Source organism: Emydura macquarii, unplaced genomic scaffold (assembly GCF_026122565.2).
Source record: "Emydura macquarii macquarii isolate MOO-44397 ecotype Brisbane River unplaced genomic scaffold, CSIRO-AGI_Emac_v2 contig_1043, whole genome shotgun sequence".
Taxonomy (NCBI): Eukaryota; Metazoa; Chordata; order Testudines; family Chelidae; genus Emydura; species Emydura macquarii.
In genome coordinates this window covers 18,869,971-18,894,472 of record NW_027131180.1, presented here as the reverse complement: position 1 = coordinate 18,894,472, position 24,502 = coordinate 18,869,971, and the positions used below count along the sequence as shown (strand labels likewise).

The 24,502-nt window shown below is 43.2% G+C and overlaps 1 protein-coding gene across 2 annotated transcripts in view; it reads left to right on the top strand.

Annotated features, from left to right (window-relative positions):
* The window catches only part of B3GALT5 (beta-1,3-galactosyltransferase 5), a 47,385-nt gene extending 23,379 nt beyond the window's left edge, over positions 1–24,006 (top strand). The window contains exons 2-4 of one of the 2 annotated variants that reach the window (XM_067545238.1): positions 9,493–9,634; positions 17,771–17,847; positions 19,701–24,006. In XM_067545238.1, coding sequence (XP_067401339.1) covers positions 19,701–20,669 — 969 coding nt within the window. In that variant the 5' untranslated portion in view covers positions 9,493–9,634; positions 17,771–17,847 and the 3' untranslated portion in view covers positions 20,670–24,006. The remainder of the gene's footprint in view (positions 1–9,492; positions 9,635–17,770; positions 17,848–19,700) is intronic. The other variant, XM_067545237.1, reaches the window with a different exon arrangement.
* The last annotated feature ends 496 nt before the right edge of the window (positions 24,007–24,502 follow it).

Genomic DNA, 24,502 nt, shown 5'->3' with positions numbered 1-24,502 from the left:
AGCTGGTAGGCCAGGACCAATTGTCTCAGGCCAAACGCACCTGTGTGCATGGCACTGTCAATTATTATCCGACCATCCTGGTTCAGATTGAAATTCAGGGGAATATCACCAGGGTGACAGTGGGGGTGGTCCCTAAACTGCCATACCCGGTTCTCATAGGCCAAGACTTCCTGGGGTTTGAGTGTGTACTCCCGTTGGGTGAGGCAGGGACAAGTAGTGGCCACAAGATTGGTATTGAGGTCCCTGTAGATGGCCCTTCCCCAGTCTTCTCCGAATTTGCCCAGGACCTGTTCCCTGCCACAGAGAAATTGGGAAAGACTCGGTGAAAAAGGAGAGCAGACAAAAGACTGGGAACCAGGATCCTGACCCAGAACCAAAAGGCTACACTCGTAGGAAGGCATCCTTGTCCAGCTGACAGGGGAACAACCCAGACTGTTGACAAGCTGGAAGCTGGACCTAGTCTCGATGGGGCCAACCCGGACAGAGAGATTGAAGTAGGTCCCCTTGAAATTGAGGACATTGGGCCTGCCCTTGGGAACTTTGCATAAGACCAGGCCAACGATCCACTATATAACAATATCAAGAAAGACGTGGTGGAGGTAAATGGGGTCCCTGTCAAAGGAGGGACCAAAGGCCCTGGGTCATACTTTGTGATTAGGAAGGACCTGTTATATAAGATTATCCGGGTACAAAAGGAAGAGGTGGAGCAGCTCCTGGTACCTTAACGACATCAGAGAGCAGTGCTAGACCTAGCACATAGCCATTTGTTAGGGGGACATCTAGAGATAAACAAGACCCTTGATCGAATCCTGTGGAGGTTCTTCTGGCTGGGATTTATATGGAAGTCCATCAATACTGCATCTCCTGCCCTGCCCTCTACAGCCCTCAGCTGCACTTACAGGCCCCACTTGTAATCCTGCTGATTATCGAGGTCCCATTCGAGAGGATAGCCATGGACCTGATAGGCCCACTGGAGAAGTCAGTGCATGGCCATCAATACATGCTCGTGATTCTGGACTATGCCACCTGATACCTGGAAGCCATACCCCTGTGTAACACAACATCCAAGACGATAGCGAAATAATTGGTTCAAATCTTTTCTAGGGTTGGAATACCCAAGGAAATCCTAACAGACCAGGGAATCCCCTTCATGTCTAAACTGATGAAGGATATGTGCACGATGCTCTACATACAGACCCTATGAATGTCAGTCTATCATCCTCAGACGGAGAGCCTTGTTGAATGCTTTAATAGGACGCTAAAGAATATGGTGAGGAAGGTGGTGAGCTGGGATGGGAAGGATTGGGACACCCTATTACCTTACCTGATGATCGCAATCAGGGAGGTTCCCCAAACGTCCACAAGATTCTCCCCCTTTGAATTGCTATACGGTCGCTACCCCCGTGATATACTAGACATCGTCAAGGAGGACTGGGAGGAACAGCCTAACCAGGGGCGGAACGTCATTGACATGTGATAAAGATACGGGACAGGATCGCCCGAGTCACGCCCATAGTGTGGGAGTACCTCAAGAAGGCCCAACAGACCTACCATAATTGCCAGATAAGAATGCGAAAGTTCCAGACTGGTGATCGGGTGATGGTGTTGGTACCTATGTGGAAAGCAAGCTCCTGGGCAGATGGCAGGGGCCATATGAAATAGTAGAGGCTATTAGGAAGGTCAATTATAAGATTCGACAGCCTGACCGTCGAAAGCTGGAGCAGATCTATCATGTAAACCTGCTGAAGCTTTCGCAGGATAGAGACACTTTTGTAGTTACCCTAGAGGCGTCACCCCGAGAAAATAAAACTCAAGGGCAGGTGAGGATATCCCCGTAATTGACTCCTGCACAATGGGCAGAAGTTACAGAGATGATTGAATGAAACTGGGATGTGTTCTCAGAAGAACCGAAGAACCGGTATGACCACTGAGGCTTTTCACCACATCATCACCGATCCTGGAGTCAAAGTAAATGTTAAACCATACCGGATCCCAGAGGCGAAGAGAGAGGAAATTAAAGCCGATATTAAGAGAACATTTGAACTTGGAGTCATCGAGAAAGCCCATAGTCAGTGGTCCAGCCCAATCATTCTGGTACACAAGCCAGATGGCAGCATGAGATTCTGCAATGACTTCCGAGAACTAAACAAAGTATCTCGATTTGATGCCTACCCCATACCACGAATAGACAAGCTGATTGACCAATTGTGGAAAGCACAGTTCCTGTCCACCCTTGACCTGACCAAAGGTTATTGGCAAATCCCTCTGGCCAAGGAAGCCAAAGAAAATACTGCCTTTTCTACACCAGAAGGATTGTATCAATATACTGTCCTCCCTTTTGGACTACTTGGAGCCCCAGCAACCTTCCAGCGGCTCACGGACAAATTGTTACGCCTCCATGCTAAGTATGCTGCCGTCTACCTCAATGATGTGGTAATCCATAGCCCAGACTGGGATACCTACCTAGAAAAGGTGAAGGCAGTGTTAAGTACCCTGAGGAAAGCAGGTCTCGCCGCAAATGCCTCCAAATGTGCAATGGGACTGGCGGAAGCCAAGTACCTTGGATATGCTGTGGGGACAGGTATGGTGAAGCTCCAACTTATCAAATTAGAGGCAATACAAATTTGGCCCTGACCAATCTGGAAGAAACAGGTCTGGGCATTCCTGGGGATAGTCAGGTACTACAGATGGTTCATTCTCCACTTTGTCACCCGAGCCTACCTGCTGACGGATCTGATAAAAGCCCACAGTCCAGACATTTTGAAGTGGTCTAGCACAGCCGAAGAAGCCTTCATGGACCTGAAGAACGCCCTCTGTCATGATCCAGTACTGGTAGCTCTGGACTTCAAGACGGAGTTTATATTACAGATGGAGGTCAGGTTGGGGGCCTACTGTCTCAAATGCTGGGAGAGGAAGAGCACCCCTTTTATTCCTCAGTAGGAAAATCCTGCCCAGGGAACAAAGGTATGCTGTAGTGGAGAAGCAATGCCTTGCGATCAAGTGGGCCATGGAAACCCTCCAATATTACCTACTTGGATGGAAGTTTACTTTGGTTTAATGACCATGCCCCCCGAAGTGATGCACCGCAACAAAGACCTAAATGCCTGGGTAACGCGATGGTTCCTGTCATTGCAGCCCTTTCACTTCATAGTACAACATAGGGCAGGAGTCAAACATGGCAATGCAGACAGCCTATCATGGGTACACTGTTGCTCAACCCAAGTAGCCCAAACCCAGAGTGTTGAGTGGGGTGGGGGGAGGCATTATGTGGTAAAGTCAGGCCAGATACTTGAGGGCAGGTATGTCAACACTACAATGCTAAAGGCCCTTTTCCCTGCAGGCAGGGGGGAGGTTACTGCAGGGCAATTAGAGGCACCTTAGCCTAATCAAAGGCTACTCCAGGCCTATTAAAACCCTGTCTGTGCTAGAGACCTTGGGGGAGAGAGAAAGAGACAAGCTGCCAAAAGGCTTGTAGCGGTAGGAGAGACTTCCGCAAGATAAGAGATAGCGATTCTCCCCAAAAGGGGAGCAGCAAAGGAAAAAGCCTAGGTACCAGCTTGGGGGAAGGGCGGATGCGGTTCTGACCTTCTCCAGGGCAACACCACCACATCTACAGCCCCACCGAAGGATCCTGAGAAAAAGTACTTCCCTAGCTCTAGAAGTTATAGACTGACCAGCGCAGCCCCTTCCTGGGGGATCAGAGGGACTTTCCTCAGGCCCAAACCAAGGCCCAACCTGAGCACTCTAGGACAGAAATGCTGAGGGGAGAGGCAAAAGACTCATCCAGCATGGGGCAGATTTACCGCAGGCCTGTCCTGCCAGGGGAGACAGCCCTAGCTCAGCAAGACTGAGGAGGTGCTTTGCCACAATTGTTAAGGAATAATTTGTCCACAGGGAAAGATTTTTTTCCTATATCCTGAGGCCCTTCCAAAACTGTTGATGGTTAAAAAATCTTTTCTGTTGTATCTCTGGATTATTTTGTTATCCATGTAAATGTCTAATCCAGTGGTTCTCAACCTTTTTTTCCCCGAGTACCACTCGGGCCAGGTACAGTCAGGTCAAGTACCACTTGACCCGACTGTACCCAAACCGAGTACCACTCGGGAAAAAAAAGGGAGGGGACTTGCGGCGGGGTTTCGCGGCGGCGGCGGGAGGGATTTGCGGCGGGGTTTCGCGGCGGCGGGGAGAGACGGGCGGCGGGGTTTCGCAGCGGAAACAATACCCGCCGCTGAAACCCTTCTGCTGTTTCCCCATTTTCCGCGGCAGAGTTTCACACGGGTGGTTGGGAGGGCCCTTCCAGCAGCGGCGGATTCGGCGGCGCGTGTACCACCCAGCCTTCCGGTAAGTACCACCGGTGGTACGTGTACCACCGGTTGAGAACCGCTGGTCTAATCCATTGTTCAACCCTGCCAAGCTCTCGGCCCCAGTGAGTTTTTTGAGTTTTACCTCTCAAGAAAAAACAAAAGTAGACAGACGTTTCCTGTAGTAAATAGTATCCCAATTTTAGTTCAGATCCTCAGCTCGTGTAAATTGGGGTAGCACTACAGCCTTCAATAGAGCAATGCTGATTGACATCAACTGAGGACCTGCACCTCTGTCTGATGTTCAACAACAGACTTTTACTTTTTGTGTCATAAGACTCTTGGGCCTCTTGTTAGTTTTTATCTTTTACTTCAGAGAGGGGCAATAAGTTCTCCAAGCCACACAAAGATGAGGTAGCTGGCTCATTGGGCCATGTTCTGATTGCAGTTTCTGGCACTGTATAAATAATTCTAAGAATTAATAGGCCCTAAAGGAAGGGCTTTCAAGTCAGATGAAAGTCTTCAATTTTCTCTTTGGTTTAACAGAAAACCTTTTCTAGAGGGTCAAGTCCTTTAAATGTATAAATAGCTTCTAAGAGCAGAAGATTCTAAAGCTATATTTAACAGGAAACAATGCCTAGGGGTCTATATGTGCTAAGATTTCACAGCCCTTGTAGAACTTCACCAGGATGCTGTGTTTGGGTCCTATCATGTTAGACCTGTGCGCTATTAAATTTCTCATATTCTGGATAAGTTGCAGCACTCTCTCTTTTCTTGGCCTCTCTGGAATACATCCTGGGCATAGTCTCTCAATCTGTTATCCCTTCACTGATATGGGATCCAGCTGCCTTAGGCCTCCAGGACTAGTGCTGACATCCCCAGACTTCTCAGTAGCTTAAGCACAACTTTTCCCGATAGCTCCAGCCTTGTGGTTATTCTGGTTTATAGTTCACATCTTCAGGGACGTGTGATAATTGAAGCATGCAGACTTTGTAAGGGTTCTAAAACCCAATCACTCTTTATCTAGCACAAGAAATAGACAGATCTAGACAAAGTAATAAACACCTACACCCATTCCTCAACCTCAGTTTCCTCACCACTCGAGGGGAATGGTCCTGCTATTGTGGAAAACCTTTTTCTAGAGGGTCAAGTCCTTTAAACATATAAATAGCTCCTAAGGCAGAACATTTTAAAGCTTTATTTAACAGGAAACAATGCCTAGGGTTTTATCTTCCTGGATTCTCTACTACCCCGGTGAAATCGGCTGACAAAAGGGTCTGAGTCCCCGCCCCAACTCCCTTTACCCAGATGCCTGCCTGACCTTGAGGACACCTTTTTCTCTTTCCTGTGAGGCAGAGTCCTCATAACTCTGATAAGGCTAGGCCCAGGATTACTGATTACAGCAACCGTAAAAAAAAAAAAAAAAAAGGAGGGGGGAATTGAAAAGGTTAAAAGATCAAGGAGCCCTGCACTATGGGCAGGGGGAATACCGTTGTCACTGTGGAGTGGCTCACAACTGTGAGTTCCTATCTCAGGCAGACTGTCAAGAACAGGGTAGACACCCCAAGCAGGTGGTATGTCTTATAATTAGATTTCACCAGGCTAGTATCAAATTTGGACTCCTGGATCATTATAACAGTCTTATCATAGAGTCACAGGCAGTCCCCTTAGACTCTCCAATCTATCTTGCCACCTAGACAAACTGACTTAGTGATAAACGGTCGCTTACACCAAAAAATCACACCATATTCAGGTTGCTTTAAGTCCCAAGAGACCAGTCAAATGGTACCCTAGATGTTAGACCAAAGACAATGCCTGTAACCAAACCTGTAATAAACTATTTAAAGGTTTATTAACTAGGATAAAGAAATAGTTTATTTACAGGTTAAAGCAAACAAACATACACTTATGAGTTACCATCTAAATCCTAAGAATGACAGAGTTGTAGTGATCTGTCACTTCAAAATGTCTTTTAATGCAGCCCAATATGCCATTAGCCTTCTTGACAATAAGGGCACACTCTTGACTCATATCCAGCTTCTTGTCCACTGTAACCCCATCCCCTTTTCTGCAAAACTGTTGCCTACCCAGTCGGTCCCCAGTCTGTAGCAGTGCATGGGATTCTTCCATCCTAAGTGCAGGACTCTGCACTTGTCCTTGTTGAACCTCATCACATTTCTTTTGGCCCAATCCTCTAATTTGTCTAGGTCATGCTGTATCCTATCCCTGCCATCCAGTGTATCTAACACTTCCCCCAACTTAATGTCATCTACAAACTTGCTGAGGGTCCAGATCATTAATGAAAATATTGAACAAAACTGGCCCCAGCACTGACCCCTGGGGCATGCTGCTTGTTACCGGCTGCCAACTAGACTTCGAGCCGTTGATTACTATCTGTTGATCCCGATGATCTATCCAGCTTTCTATCCATCTTATAGTCCATTCATCCAATCCATACTTCTTTAACTTGCTTTTATTGTTTTATTTCCTTCTTTTAGCTTCCAAGTCCACGGATAAGCTTCCTTGCATGTAGCATTTCTGAGGTGCGATAGAGCCATTAACTAATCCTTTCTATTGCAATGTTCCTTTATGGCCTATCTGAGGCTATGTCTACACTGAGGCGGCAAAGTTACTGCTGTCAGATTGACTTATCTGGATCAACTGAGCGGTCAGTGAAGACCTGCTCAGTCAATCCAGAAGTTGACGTTATTAATCCATCCCTGCAAGTGGCGCAATGTAGTGAAGACGGCGCGCAGAAGAGAAGCACAGCAGTCGACGGGAGTTACACAAGTTCTTTGTGTACTTTGTGTAACTCCTGTTGACTGCTGCTGAATTGCTGAGGTAAGTGTAGACCAAGCCTGAGTTTCATAGTCCTTCCGGATGGGTGGGGGAGAGGGAACAATTCCCATGTCTGAGTTCACAAGTTCAGAGCAAACATTTTCAAAGTTATAAAGGAAAACAGACATTTTTTTATAGCCTGGCATACAGACATTACAAGTGAGATTGAGGCGTGCAGCAATTTACAAGCATTTTATAGAATCCAAACACTAAATATGTTCTTACAAGATTGAAACTACAAACTGAAGTTTCCATTTCATGCATCCGACGAAGTGGGTTTTTGACCACGAAAGCTTATGCCCAGATAAATTTTGTTAGTCTTTAAGGTGCCACAGAACTCTTGTTGTTTTGCTAAAAACAAACTGACATGGCTACCTCTCTGGATCTCTTACAAGACTAATATCTATTCTGAGCAAAACTAACATACACGTGAACTGGTTTGGTCTCCAGCTCTGAGTTTGTTTGTTCTTAGCTTATGCCTGCAGCCTTGGCAAGAGCTGGCCTCTGGTCTGCCAGCGTCACAGTCATACACAATAGTCTCTGGAACTCAATAAAAATTTACATCTTTTCCTTCCTTGTCCCAGGCCCCCATCCCAGGACTGGGATGCTCTATGGTGAAACTGTGGGTAAGACACTTGCTCTGGTGATGGTCTCAGGTGCTAGGTGATGGGACCCTTCTCCCCAGCAATGGCCCTCCTATCGGGGTTGTTTCCTCCCTTCCAAATCCAGCCTTCAAGGCCCTCTTGCCTGGTGACGTCTCCCTCCATTGGGTCCTCTCTGCCCAGTAGTCCCCACCTTCTTCTCCCCAGCTGCTCACAGTGCTCTGCTCCACTATTACTTGTGGCACAACAGGCCTTCTGTTATCCAGGATCTGGTCCTGCTGCTCCAGATCCTTGGCGCTGGACTGCTGCTCTCTTGTCTCTCTGTGCTCTCCTTGGTTCTACCTTACTCTGCTCTGGCAGTCCCAGCTCATACAGAGGACGGGCCCTGGGCTCTTGACTCCCTCATGGGCCTGCCCTCCCTGTCAACCTGACTGACCTGGAGTGCTGGCCTCTCCACATTGGCTCTGGGAACCTGTCAGTCTCAGGGTCCTGACTCGTCTTTGGCTGTTCCCCTTTCTGCTGGTATTGGGAAGGGCTAACAAAAAAACCTCACACTAAGTGTCAGTAAGGGGCCAAGTGCCCCTTTACATATAGGTGCTTAACGCCAAAGACTTGTCTACAGGGTGCATTAGTCCGCACCAGAGGGGTGTAAATTCAAGTGGGCACTAGCATGTCACACTCTAACTGGCCCTGCTGGCGTGCACTAAAAGTTCCCTAGCGTGCATTAATGTAATACTGTTTGAGCCATTAATGTGCAGTAGGGCATTTTTAGTGCACACCAGCAGGGTCCACACAGGTGTTGGTGCGCTGGTGCACACTAGCCTTTACATCCCTCTGGTGCAGACTAATGCCGGGGTTACCAAACTGTGGGCCACGGCCCAAAAATGGGCCGCACCACAGTGCTGGATGGTCTACGGGTGCAACTGCATTCTCCACTCAAGCTGTTCGTAAATCTCTAACTCCACGTCACTTGTATAATTTAAATAAAAGATATATAATTGTAATATTTTGAACTGTATATATTGGACAGAATATAGAAAATTTATTTTTTTATATTTTTAAAAAACAAGCTGCAATATGTCAGGTTTAATTCTCAGGAGTACAATTGTGCATTTCACTGCAAGGTAACTTAGCAACGTGCACACAGTTCGCCATTTACAAGTGGAAAAAATGGCACGCAGTATTTCAATTTGACATGGATTGATTTATTTTTCTGAAATGAGAAGGGTGCGCTGGTGAAGAAGATAATGAAAGTCCTGGACCAGCTACAGATATACGAAATGAGCCAGCCAAAAAAGTAAAGAGAGTAGTAAGAATATATGATGACACATACTTGAAGTTTGGATTCTCCTTTACAGGATTGGAAGAGTAGCTGTTGCCTCAGTCTGTTATAATATTTTATTTTATATTTTTATTTACAGTATTTGATCTTTTCTAATTATAAAATTATGATAATATGTATTATTATATTTGCTTTTCCCTTCAGGGTCAGCCACTCTAACTCTTCTGTCTTCATAGTTCCCTGTCTTAATGGCCCCAATCATCTATCCTTTACTTGGCAACTCTGGTGGGGGTGGAGCATGGCTTTTCTTTTTTTCGGTGTGGGTGTGCAGGCTTTTAATTCTCTTTTTTTTTTCTTTGCTTCCTTGTCTGACTGGGTGTGGGATATGTGCACTTCATTGCACACTATCTTTATGCATACCAAAGCAACAGTAAAAGACACAAACATTTACTTTGGTTTTGCTTTGCAGTGTACCTTCAAAGGGATTATGTTCTCATCCGAGGATGTGTCAATATTTGGGATGAAATCAACCTTCCACTTGGGACTATGCAACAGAGAAACACTGCTACACCAGTGAGTCTAAGGAAACAGTTTTCAATGGCAAAAAACAGGTAATTGTCAATACCCTAGAGAGAGCACCATGCAAGTAAAGCAATGGAAGTAGCAAAACCTACTGAAGTGACTAGAAACAGTGCAGTCCTTGGCTCAAACCCATATAGGAAAAGTCCTGTAGAATTTAATAGAAAATTATGACTTTCCTGTAGAACATAAAATAAATATTTTCCTGATATAAAATACTAAAGAGGGTTCAAAATAACCTATAGAAAGGAGATCATTTGCTATAAATCTCTTTAGATTTTTAGAGAAATTTCTGTCGAGTCCTACTGTTTTATCCCTATTAAATTCTATAGCGTTTCTCCATAAGCATATGCATGTAACAGGTTGGAAATTTGAGTGAGAGGCTGAGGCTCAGGCCCAATAAGGTATTTAGAGTCCTAACTTCCATTGAAACCAGTAGAAGTTAGGAGTGTAATACCTTTGAGGATCTGGGCCTTAGGTCCAGCAAAATGCTTAACTATTTGCTTAATCTTACACCTGTATCCCACTGAAGTTATTTCCTGATTATATTGTATTACAGTAGCAGTTGAAAAGTTCCAGTCAGGATCAGGCACAGCATCATCGTGTTAGGCACTGTACATACACATTGTGAAAGATAGCTCATGCATGCCCCAAATTACTGGCAATATAAACAGACGAGAGACGAGTGGGTGGGAGAGAGTATTACTGCCCCCATTTTACAGATGGGGAACGAAGAGAGAAAGTGACTTTTTAAGATCTCACAGGAAGTCCTTTGGACAGCTGAGAAGTGTAGCCATCTCTCCTGAATTCTAGATCAGTGCCTTAACCACAAGGTGCTCCTTTCTCCTGAAGCAACCTTAATATGGTGAATATTGAACATATCCTATCATGACTTGGAAGGAAACCACACTTAACTGTGCTGCATGTGAAGCTGAAAGATGTGGCTCAGTGTAGGCACATAGGCCTCAGCTCATGTTTTAAAAATATTCACAATACTGCAGGTTCATAGGCCCATTAAAGGACTCTTAGGGAGGTGCATGGCAGAAAGGAGCAAGTCTGTATCCTCCATTTTCTGAGCACGATGCTGTGGACTGGGAGGTTTTACCTATACAAATCCGTGGCTTTGAAGAGGCCAAACTTAGACAGCACAGGCTCCCATAGGCAGGTTCTGCAAATGTGTCAGGGGTATGGCTAGGCAATCATTCAGACCCCAAAGATCCATGAGGAAATTCTGCTCACACCTTGCACATCTCGGAACATCTTCACAGAATGACTTCCCCTCCATGGGTCCTCTCCCCCACCTCCACCCTGAGCAATGGCGATTGGGTTTGCAAGTAGATGTGGCTGAAAAACATTGGTTAAAACCTTTTTTTTTGGGGTGAAAAATGGCTTTGTGACCAAAATGAAAATCCATTTTGGTCAGATCTGAAAATATTTTTGGGTAAAAAATTTAAATGTTTGAAAACCAAACATTTTTACTGAAAACTGAAAATTTTTGCCAAAAATGTTTTTTGAAAACTGAGTATTTTGGTTTTTGGTTTCATAGTTTTAACTAAAAACTGTCCCCTCCCCTCAACCATGAAATTTAGGGAAGGAAAAAAGAATTTTTCTGAATTTCCTGCAGAAAAGAAAAAAGATGTTTTCAGCCATCTCTATTTGCAAGATTGCAATGACTGGCTCCCCACCCTCTGAACAGCAGATGTCTGCGGTATATGAAGCTATGGCGAAAGAATAACTGATGTTCTGTGGTGAAAGAAGTTGCACTGTAACTCAGGGTATGTCTACACTGCCGAGTGAAGTTGACTTACTTAAAGTCGACTTTCACCAGCCGATTTTTAAAAGTTGCTGCAACGTGTACACACCACGCTGTTTGCGCAGGTCTCATGCATCCCCACTCACCATGCTTATTTCGACTTTCAAAGCAGTGCACTGTGGGTAGCTATCCATGATTCAAGTATACAGGTAGCTATCCGTGATTCAAGTATACAGGGTCATCAATACACTTCTGCTATGAAGGATAGTGACTTTGGGAAATATGCAGGACATAGTGGACGGGTTTGCCACTATGGGGTTCCCAAACTGCGGGGGGGCCATTGATGGGACACACATTCCTATCTTAGCGCCTGCCCACTTAGCACATAAACCGCAAGGGATACTTTTACATGGTCCTGCAGGGCCTTGTGGATCACCGGGGTCGTTTCACTGACATCTGTGTGGGGTGGTCTGGGAAGGTGCATGATGCATGCATATTTTGTAATTCGGGGCTGTTCTCTGATATGCAGGCAGGCACTATCTTCTCAGATCAAAAAATTCACTTCGGGGCTGTGGAAATGCCCATAGTGATCCTGGAGGATTCTACTTACCCCTTGTTCCCTTGGCTAATGAAGCCGTACACCAGGCACCTTGACAGCAACAAGGAGTGTTTTATTAACAGGCTAAGCACTTGCAGAATGGTTGTGGAATGTGCCTTTGTGCATTTAAAGGGTGGATGGAAGAGTGTCCTCACTAGGCTGGACATGAGTGAGAAGAACCTCCCTTCGGTGATATCTGCATGCTGTGTTCTTCATAATGTGTGTGAAGTGAAGGGTGAAAGTTCCCCCAGGGTTGGGCTGTGGAGGCAGAAAGACTGGTTGCCAATTATGAGCAGCCAGATGCCAGCACTGTGCTGAGAGCTAACTGCGGAGCACTTTGCATTAGGGAAGTTTTGAAAACCAGGTTCTGCAATGAGATGCAGGACGGATTTCTGTTCCTGTATGTTGTTTGCCTTTGCTAAACCCCCCACCCCATCGATATCTGTACCCACCAAATCCCTCCAGAACAAGATACGATTTAATAAAGAAACGTGAAATGATGCAAACTTTTACTTATGAACATTCAAGTCATGGGAAAAGGGGGGGAAGTGTTCATTCACAGTCTCAAGGGGTAGTGTGGTTGCTTGCTGGCCAGCTGTCAGCGGGTCCACCGCTGCTTTCTGCACAGTCCACGTACTGCAGCCTGGCCATTCTCCCCCGAGACCTCTTGGGGGTGGGGAAGAGGCAAGGCAGCAAAGCCTTAGGTGGAGGAGCGTTATGGAGGGGCTGCAGCAGGACTCTGTTCTGCCTCTGCTCCTCCTGAAGCTCCACAAGCCGCTGGAGCATGTCTGCCTGGTCCCGCAGGATTCGCAGCATCTCCTGCATGGTACTGCCATCATGCTCCTGCATTTCTCTGCGACTGTCCCTGTCCATGTCCATATTCTGGGACAAGGTCAGCCGCCACGCTCTGAGGTCTGTCTCTGCGGCCACTGAGGCGTTCATGAGCTCGCCAAACATGTTATGTCTTATTTTTTTCCCCATCTTTCTAATCTGCAATAGGTTTTCCGAAGCATTTCTTGAGGGTTGGGCCAAGGCCAAGGTGTCTACAGAATGAAAAGAAAGTACAAGGTTGCCATTGTTAGCAGTCTGAAGAAAATGATACAACTGCAACAATGTAGACAATGCTCCCCCTGCGATGCACAGGGCAAACACAAACCCTCATTCCATTCCTAACATCCCAGAAGGGTCAGCTCGCTGTTCCCTTACAGAGACGGGAAGCAAGAGGATTTCCGGACAGTGCGGGAGGGGGGGTTATATAGTCTCTCCTTAAACCAAATAAAAGTAATCAAAGTGACTTGGTAGGACACTGCAATGGGGAATACAAAGGTACAGGGCATCTGCTGTATAGCTCGGGTATTTTTAACACGCGCCGTCTTCCCTAGGTGATCATGAGTGATATCAGTCTCCTGAGGAAAAGGAAAGGGAAGATTTGCTGCATGCAGCGGGGTACCAGCTGTGTTCCACAATGATGCAGGCTCCCTTGATTGCAGCGTGGCGCGGCAAAATATCCTACTGTGGAGGGAGGAACAAGGCAGCCCTCCCCAGAAACCTTTTGCAAAGGATAACAGATTACCTACATGAAAGTTTCCATGAGATATCAACTGATGATTATCAGAGCATATCTCATCACATAAATAATCTGTTCCCTGGGTAACCCCCCAGTACAGTCACCTAAATGCCTGAAAACCCCTTCCTGCCCCCACCCCAATGAAAAAGAACAGAACTGCTCAGAAGAAAAAAAATTTCACCAAATGTGCCTTCCCTGGGATCATTATTGCTGTCCTGTGTGTTGCTGGACTGCTCTGGGGTCAGGAATATGTCCTGACTTTCAGGGAGAATGGACACCCCGCTCTCCTGCACCCTGCTCTCCTCAGCCGCCTCCTCCTCCTCATCCATGGAGTCCTCATCATTGTCCATGGACTGTGACCTAGCGGAGGTATCAATGCTGCGGGGCGGCACCGTGGTGGGATTGCCACTGAGAATTACATGCACCTCATCGTAGAAGCGGCATGTTTTGGGCGAGGAGCCAGAACGGCTGTTAGCTTCCCTAGTTTTCTGATATAACTGACACAGCTCCTTGATCTTCACGCGGCACTGCTGAGCATCCCTGTTGTGTCCCTTCTCCAGCATGCCCTGGGATATCTTCCTGTAAATGTCCAAATTCCTTTTGCTGGCTCTGAGCTGAGCCAGAACGGACTCCTTGCCCCATAGCCCGATGAGATCTAAGACCTCTGGTCGACTCCATGCAGGAGCGCGTTTGGGCTTTGCAGTAGCCATGAGGCATACAGCAACAAAGCTCTCTCCACGCTGGCTGCACAGGAACTGAAAATTCAAATTTGCCTGGGGCATGAGGGGAGGGGATATTTCTGGGTAGCATGACCATGTTACAGCTGAGTACGAATGTCCAGAGTGGTCACATCGGGTCATTGTGGGATACCTGCCGGAGGCCAATAACATTAACTTAAGTTCAATTCTGTCTACACTGATGCTAAACCAAACCAATACATTCGAATTAGGTGCTACGCCACTTGCGGAGGTGGTTTTATTAGGTTGATTTTTGCTGAGATTTAAGTCGACGGAACTGCAGTGCCAGTGTAGACGCAGGTTTTCGGAGATCGATGTACATGACATTACGTTGATCTCGGTCGCCAGTGTAGACCAGGCCTCAGTGGAGTTCTAGGGGAACATGTTACATGTAGTGGCTATTCCTTGACTCCTTCCGCCTTCTGGCTAGCCATAGCCCACTAGCCACAAGGAGGAAATTGTGGCTGTGTAGAGCAGGGATGCTACCACATACACAATATTTCCCTTCAGTGCGACCCTTCTGATTCCCTGGTACTCCGTGCAGCAAACTGGATTATACACCACTGGTGCATACTTTGAGCAAGAGTGGAAATGTATGCATTGAGAGGAGTTGGAGGAATTTTGATACCTGATTTATAGCACTGAAAAGTAGCAGCAACTCAGCTCTCAGTAAGGAAGGCAAACAGTAGTCTAGCATACTGAACTAAAGATGAGCCAAAATAGGGTGGTTTTGGAATCTGCCCATTTTAAAATTAAGTATTTTTTAACTTCCAGATTTCCCTTGTTCACTTGTAAGCAGGAAAGATGTTTTGTGGTTAAGGCACTGGATTCAAACTCAGCATAGTGGGGTTATCTTGCTGGCTCTCCCACAGTTTTCCTGTGTGAATTTGGATAAATCATAATTTTCTAAAGTGCCTGCTAACATTGGGTGCCCACAACTGTACATATTTAGGCCCCACACCTGCAACTGCATCTGCACCTGCATGGAGTTTCATTGACTTCAGTGGGACTGACTCTGTAGTGGTGCCTGGATCCACTAGCAGGGAGCAATTTTCAGGATGATGACCTTAATCTCTCTCTGTGCCTTAGTTCCCTGTCTGTACAATACGGCTAATAATACTTAAAGGATTGTTGTGAAAATAAATCTATTAATGTTTGCAACTGCTCAGCTACTGCAATGATGAGAAGCACAGAAAAGCCACCTTATACATAAAACTGAAATAATTATCACAATAGTCATTCTTGCCTTTCTTCTGGGAATACCAGGGGAATAAGATTAAAACACATAAGGATCCAAAGACTCTGGGTCAGTGAGAAGCAAATGCTTCCATCAAAACTCAATAAGCTTACTGAATTTATTTGGGTAAGAAAATTGGGGGGAGGAGAACCACAGCTATATAAATGAAAGAACATTGCAAAAGCAAAATATTATTACAATAAGAAATGCCTTCATTTCTTTTTTTTTTTAGTTTCTAAGAATCACACCTCTGAGAGCATACACACAATTTCTTTCCAAAGAATAGAATAACATTCAACTTCTTAAAATTAACATGCTGGAATTCAAATGGTATGATTAAGCAAGTAAAGATGATAAGTATTAACTATACTGAAAACAATTAAAAACAGATACTGTTTTGTTCCAGTAAGCCACACCTTGCTAAATGAGATTCCAATCCTCTTACTAATAACACTCAGACAGACTGCTGTACCAAAGCGGAAATCTTTTGAACGTTGGCTGCACTCTATCATTTGCAGGAATTGGACCCTAATGGCCAAAAAACTTTGATAAAGATCAAATGGAGCCAGTGATTATCATGCTTGTATTCAGAACCAGATGGGTTTCCATTCTGTCATTAAAGACCAGACTGTGATCCCCTTAGTCACATTAGTGAGCAGTACTCACAAGAGACACCGAGTTCAATGGACCTATTTCTGTGAGTAGCTACTCAACAGTGTAAAGCAATGGATTAGGGACTCAGGAGGCCTGGGTTCAATTCTCAGCTCTGCCACTGGGCTTGTGGGTTACCTCAGGCCAGTCACGTCACTCTCTGTGCCTCAATTTCTCCATCTGTAAAACAGTGTTTATGATACTGACCTCCTTTGTGAAGAGCTTGAAGATTACAAATGAGGAGAGTTAAGAACTAGGTATTCTTACTAGTGTGGGTAAGGAATTCACAATATGGCCCTAGAGAGTGAAGCATTTTAACTAGAAATTGAACAGCATGAAACTTTCATAGGGTCAGATTCTGGCCCTCACTCATGTTGTGTAGTACCTTACTCCATGAGTAGTTGCATTGAAATCAATAAGAGTGCTCACAGAGAAAGGTTCTAGTGAGAGTAAGGATATCAGATTCTGGCCCATAGTGACTAATTTGACATATTTAGCTTTTATTTCTGTTCATGAATTAACTGAGAGAAGAACATGAGTCCATGAAGTTATGTAGTATTCAAAACAAACCAAATTTGATATTTTTAGCTTCAGCTAGAGTGTAAAATTTCTAATTGGAGCACATGGGAAAAATTATTTCACACCAAAATTACTCAGATAGCTGAGGTGTGTCAGTAAAAAGCCTTCCCCTATGATCTTAGACCAGTCATGGAACATTTCAGCCTAAAAGCAGAAAGTTTGAGAAAGTGAATGGAGGCAACTGAAAAAGAAGTGTTACAATGGAAGTTGTAATTCAGCCTTAATTAAATAGTCAGCTCTACTTGTGCCCACTGTAACAAATTCATACACATTTATATATAAATGTTTTAATGACCAGTTCCTAAGAAAAGTTATGACTATGAAAGTGTTGGATGAGGCACTACATAATGTGTTTCACAGATATATTGGTCTGATATGTGCTCAGTTACCGTGGAGCAAATGAAGAGTAACGCCAAAGACATTACACTAGTATTATTCTGATTGAACTCCATTAAAGCCTATTGCGTTGGACCAAGCTAAAACTAATGTAAGATCAGAATCCAACCCTGTGTGTTTTGCCTTAAAGAACAATATATACTTGATTTTCTGAAAATGTTTTAAATTGGCTCAATAGGAAATTCTTTTGGGGCTTTGTCTCATGTAATTTGAATATATCAAGAGCTTGTGTTTGCAAAGGTTTCAAGACCTGAACTGCTAGAGTTTTGAGTCTTCTGCACATTCTCTTACCAGCACAATACAAGAATAAATCTTTATTCACAGTCTTGTTGCTAACTTCAGGTTATCTTCCTTTTCAGCAAGTAGTAGGCTGCTCGTTTGCTTACTCCCATGCGTCTCAAGGGAGTGAGAGAGGACGTATTACAGTAGAACCTCAGAGTTACGTACACCGTGAAATGGAGGTTGTTTGTAACTCTAAACAAAATGTGATGATTGTTCTTTCCGAAGTTTACAACTGAACATTGACTTAATACAGCTTTGAAACTTTACTATGCAGAAGAAAAATGCTGCTTTCCCTTCTTTTTTTAAAGTAGTTTTCATTTAACACAGTACTGTACTGTATTTGCTTTTTTTTTTTTTTTTCTCTGCAGCTGCCTGATTGTGTACTTCTGGTTCCAAATGACCGGTCAGTTTGTAACTCTGGTGTTCATAACTCTGAGGTTCTACTGTATGTATTTTACTATTATTATTATGACTTTAAAATTATTTGTATAACATTAAAAAATGTGCTAGGAGCTCTACAAACATATTAAAAAGACATATCCTTAAACAGAAGAGCTTGCAATCTAAAAACAATTAACAGGCAAGTGAATGGAAGAAGGTATGTGATGTGTGTGTATATATAAAGAGAGAGAAAGGGAGAGAGGGGGAGAGAGAGAGAGATGTCTGTGAAGTGGATTTGTATCTAGTAGCAATGCAACTGAGTTCAACAGTGCATTTCACTGCAGGCTGGAGATAACTGTAATAAACTAATAGCCAGATCTTGCTTGCCTAATGTGTATGAGAAATCTCCTTGAAATTAATGGGACCATTCATGTGAATAAAGTGAGCTGGATTTGGCTCCAGAAACAGTTATTCAGAACTTTAAGTGCAATTATACTAGTGACCAGACATTTTCATAGTATTCACAGAGACGAAGTTCTGGGTGTGTATCTGAATTGGAGTAAACATTTTTTTAATTGGTTTGGGACATTCTAGAGAAAACAATTCTAATCAGAGGATTTAGCTCCCAAGAAACCTGCAGCTCTGAAGTATGTAAACTTGCCTTTCTTTGTATGCCAAGTATGTTTTTAATTCCTCGCATGGATGGAAACCCAACACTTTAATTTCAGAAGGCCAAATCAAGTTCTCTATCAAGAGGAAGTGGGGAGAAAGAGAAAGAACTGCCTCTGTAGTACCATATTTTTTCTCTTCCCCACATCTGAGGAAAGATCCACTTGATGGCTCTGCAGGGATCCAGAGCTGAGGATAGCTGCTAGAGAATGGCACTATCTAAGGTCATCAGAAGAAATAACTCTATGCACTCTTCTTTCTGTCCTCTTTTCCTTTTGTGTGTTCTAAAACTCAGAGCTGTTCTAAAACGAGGATTTTATTTTTGACAGCAATTTTCAAAGGATATTGGGGACACACATGTTGTATGTATGTAAATAATTCATCTATAATTGTCTCTCAAAGTTAAACTGTGAATGTGGAAATGTTTTATTTTACTATCACTAAGGTTTTGTGGCTTTTCTGGCTTTAGTCATTGTTCTATTAAGTTTTGTACCAAGTGGTTAAGAGACCACCAAAGAATAGCCTTCTGTTACAAGCATTGATGATTCTGTTTAACTTTTTTTTATTACATCTTTCCTCCAAAAAGAGGAGTAAAATACAAAGCCCTCCTTTTTTGTGTTTTAATAATTTAAACCAACACAGAACTGTACAAAAAGAGAAAAACACAATTCAACTTATCTGCTGTTCCTTTTCAAAATGGCCAGCATAATCTCAAATCTGTTCCCTAGGAACCCCAGAAAGAGAAGAAAGCATAAGAGCAGCTTCTGAATCAATATGCAGTTCCCATTATACACAGTGGGGTGAAGATAAGGAGAGACTAGTGGTCTAGTTCAGCCTTCTAACTGGCCCATGCTTGCGAACTCAGGGCATGGTCACCTGTGAAAAAATGAATGGAGAAATAACATATAAAGCTATTACTACTATTATTACTATTACTACATCATGCTTGCTTCCCACAATCTATGTTGTAGAGCTCTCTCGTTATGGATGGTTCCTGGGAGCACTGGCTGGTGGGGAAGTTCCTGGCAGGGTAGTTCTGATAGTCATATTCCTATGTCATACTGGAGGCAAAAAGCCAGCATGGATGCCCTTGACATTGGTGGGTCTTCCAGTGTGGATCTTGTTGGGGGGCAGGCTGACTTCCACAGAAGGGAGAATCCCCTTAAATCCCCAAAGAACAGCACAGAGTTTGGTATACAAAGGAGCAAGATTATTTTCCAATGTATTATTTGCTTTTGTTTCTTTCAGATGGCTTTCAAGAAATTCAGAATGATTTTTTTTTTAATTGTAGCATTGGCCTGTGCTTGTTTGTATTTATTCAAGTTGAATTTAATTGAAATCTGCATATTTTGTCAAAAGAGTGAAGAGGCCATGTCACCGACTATTGTAACAGAAAATGGAAACTTTTTGCAGTTGCCAGATATGGACTGCAGTAGGACTCCTCCATTCCTGGTACTCCTCGTGACATCATCACATGGCCAGAATAAAGCTAGGATGGCGATCCGTCAAACGTGGGGGAAACATAGACTAGTTGCTGGCAAACTCATTGTGACATATTTTCTCCTGGGAACCACTGCGAACCAAAACGAGCAGACTAGTGTTATTGCTGAAAATCAGAAATACAGAGACATTATCCAGAAGGATTTTTTAGACGTGTATTACAATTTGACTTTAAAGACGATGATGGGAATCGAATGGGTTCACCAATATTGTCATCAGTCCAGGTTTGTGATGAAAACTGACACAGATATATTTGTCAATATCTTTTACCTGATTGAACTTCTTTTAAGAAAAAACAGAAGCACTAAATTCTTCACAGGCTTTTTAAAAATGAATGAGTTCCCAATACGAAAGACATCTAGTAAATGGTATGTGAGTAAAGATGAATATCCAGGAACAACGTATCCTCCATTTTGTTCAGGGACTGGTTATGTTTTCTCCACTGACGTTGCTAGTCACATTTATAATATTTCAGAAAGTGTCCCTTTTTTAAAACTGGAGGATGTTTTCATAGGACTGTGTCTTGCTAAACTAAAAATCAACCTGGAGGAACTTCATTCAGAACAGACATTCTTCCCAGAGAGGCTTGAGTTCTCTCTTTGTCGCTTCAAGAAAATTGTGACATGCCATTTCGTGGAACCTCATGAGATGCTGCTCTACTGGGATGCATTGGAGAAATCAGAGGATGAAGAATGCCTAGATATCGGACATAGATGAGCTAACAGACATACAAAAAAATCTACAGGATTAGTCTTTACTTAGGTAAAACTCCTACTGAAGTCAGGCTGTGACTCGTAAAGTTAAAGAAATACTCATGAATATTTGATTTAGTGAGACTTCAATCTCCATTTTTACCTTAAAATGTGAAAATCTCTTTCCCTTCTGCAAATTTGCTCTTATTCATTTGCAAATGCTGGACTGGGCTTTCTTACAGGGCACAAGCCATCAAAAATGGCTTTGTTTGGCTACCAGCACCTCCAGTAATGTCAGCAGAGGGCTGGTAATGCTTATTTATCATTTGGTTCTCTCTATCCTTTTCTCTGTTTTCCCAACATATGGTCAGGTCTTTTTATTTTGTAAAAACGTTTACAGCCCAGAGGCCATTCCCTGACACATTATAACAAGGTTAGGCCGCCCGCCTGCAATGAGCTCTGTGTGGGCTGAGCTGTGCATTTACATGAACCCCTGCTGACGTCCATGGGGCTTTGCACACATGTACAGATCTGCCTATTCAGAGCTCAATTGCAGGAGCAGGGTCCTAAGAATCATAAGTTATCTTCTGAGCCTTTAAGATCACTGCATTAGTTTTCTCTTACGCAGTCCACATTTAAAATTGTGCATATAGGCCCGAATCCCTAACTCAATGGAAAGAATCCCACTAATTTCTATTGGCTTGGATTAATTGGGGCGATGAAGCGTTTTATGCACTCATAATCGGTTACTGTGGCTGTGCAAGCATTCTGAGCATTATAAAGTTGTAATATGGTCTGTCAAGACCAAATCACAATCAATGAGACAATGTAAGAGCATCTTTACCGTCATGAACAGGGTGGCAGGGTGTGGGAGGGGAGCAGCCATGTAGGGGTTCTTCTGTTGTAATCAACAGCTAGTTGAAGAGATGTCCATATAATGTTGCAGACTGACTGTCTGTTTCCCCATTCCTCGAGCACCCAAAGCTCCTTTTACCCAGTTGCTCCTTTTACCCATTGTGACCCTTCCATGCCTAGGGTAGCCATCGAGGAGCTGGATGGGTCTCAGTCCTTTGTTTCACAGCTTCAGTAGATGAGCTGATCCAGAGGTAGGTGATGACTGAAAGACAGACTAAAGACAAAATGGATCTCGGGCAGCTGCCTTTTATGTCCTTGGTCTGTGCCATGCTGCTTGTGGAATTTTACAGGAACCAAAATGGAGTCCAGAGTCACATGACTAAGTCCTGGTGACTCATCAGGTATATCCCTGGCTTCTCCCCCTGGGCCCCTTGTACCTGGGAATTTCTTAATGGGCCATTGATCTGATACTGTGGCTGACCCTTTGGGGTCAGGAGAACATTTTTGGTAAAGAGCATAAAGTTTTAAGTAAGTGGTCTCTTTACTGGACCTAGTGGCTGATTGGTAGCCAGAGACTGAAATGCAGTAAAGGGGGGTGTGTATATTTTTATTTTGGGTTCTTGATAACCAGTGTAAGGAATCAGAAGCACTGTGGCTGGTTGGGAAGTCTGACTTCAGTGTCACCCACCAGGGCTGGGAGAATCTGCTCTCCTTTTACAGCCTGCCCTGACCTTGGATTTTTTGCAGGTGGCTACCCTAGGCACGGATGGGTCACGTAGGGAACACACCTATAAAACACCACATCAAGTAAAACAGATTTATCTTTCTCAGGAACAGACTAAAAATGGAGAAAACTTGTTAGCAGGTTTCAAAAGATACTAAGCAGTTGAAAGATTTTAAAATATACTAAAGCAATACTTATGCTGCTTCCTACTGCTGGGTGAAAAGAGATACTGAACTATTTACTTGATATGCATATATGCAAAAGATCTCCCCACTTTAAACAGTAACAGTCTCTTTTGGGAGATGGTGAAATGTAGCTCTTTGATTTGGTAGCTCCAGCAGCGGTATGTGATGAAGGTAATTCCCCACCCACTGGGTTATGACTTCACTTGGAGTTTCACACCAATTATCACAGCACTGTCCACCCTTCCCTCCCCTTTTTTCCTTTTTTTGTGCAAGCTCAGAGTCTTTCCCTACAACAGAGACCCTGGTTGGGAAGGTCACTGGGTGCTGTTCCCCAGTGGAATGCAGAAGACTCAGCTCTCAAACAGGTGAATGGATCAACTGAGTACTCACCAGGGGAGCGGTCCCCTTGCCCCCTGCAGTCAAGGGTCAACTGAAGATCAGCATGAATGATTCCAGCAGGAATATGCCCATTGTTCACTACTACTAATATTATTAAACTGTTTAACTTGTGATACAGAATGTGGAGAATTCACACACTTATTTTGATGTTGCATACCAAAGTGATGGGTATTTTCATTGGTTCAGCAATTGAGCACTGGTTTTTAGGCTGAAATGGTAACTCACTGTTGTTTTGCTGCTGACTTTAGTGGGAGAGAAGTTTATATAAATATAAATTAATAAAATATTTTGTTCTTTTGTAGTGTATACACTTGATAAGTCTGCTTTGATTAATAAAATACGAAATGTGTTACTAAATTCTAATGGATAAAATTACATCACTATAACATAAGACGACAAGAAAAAATAGATTATCACATGCATAGAAAATTAATTAATTTTAAAAAATTGCTTTACTATTAACCAAATTAAATTAAATTGTATGATTCAGGGGACTGATCATGGTTTTTAGCACAATAGATAACCAATGGCCTTTTGCCAAATTATATACATTTTGCTATTTATGGCAAACACGAGAAAAGCTGGAACTATTCACTCATTCATTCATTAGGATTGTAAACACACATACTGCAGTGCTGTATGAAAATAAAGTTTAAAAGAATCCAATGAAACACTTCTGACTGAAAATGATTTTTAAGAGTATATCAACAAACAACAACAAGAAAAAATCAGCAGTGCTGACAGACTATTGGAGCTGGTAAATAAATCATTTATTTCAACATGTTATATTCCCCCCTCAATACAAGGTGTATTTTTGAATACAGAGGAATTAGTATATTCTGTAAAATTCTAAACTCAAACACCACATTTCCCTTTATGCTGAGATTATCAAAGAGGCTGAAGAGAATGAGGTGCTCGAATCATGTTAATGGGATTTGGGCACCTAACTCCATTAGTCTCTTGAAAACCCCAGCCTCAGTTTTTATAATCAGACCCAGGCCTTATATGTCAAAGCTGAATCAACAGAAGGGCTATTTGTACATAGTGTACTTGAGGTAACAAAAAGTGATTGTTTTAAATATAAGGGTCTATTCTTCCCTTGAATTTGTACATGCAACTTTTTAATGCTGATACGAAATGTGTGACACTCTTTACTTTATTTGTACAGAACATATAAATATCAAGCTATGAAAACTTAATGTGTGATAATATTTTAATAAAAGATTGTTATTACAGCTTTTTATGTGTCTCATTATTTTCTACTTGAGAGTGCAACTAATGCTTTGAAATTCATTTTTCAAAAACAGGGCGAGTTGTTTTTTTTTAAACAAAAAGTCCTATCTTTCGTTCTCTAAAATACCTTGGGGGGTAGATGCTGTCTAGTAGGAGGTAGGTTCCTCTTCCTATGCAAGCATATAATTCCCATGGCCAAGAACAGGAGAACTCCATTTCTAGACTAGACAGTATATGGTGCTGCCATCACAATTTATGGCCTCAGCAATATGTTTCTTTGTGTTACAAGACATTTGGGTAAAAAAATTACATTCTTTGCAAAAAGTGTCATGGAAATGTGAAGGCAGACTATTTTTCTAAGTGACTTCAATGTTTTATCAATAAAAGTCTTAAAATACAAGGAAATGCTGGTAGGGCTAAAGATAGGCCAAGACTGGAATCTTAGAGTCAAATACCTTGAAA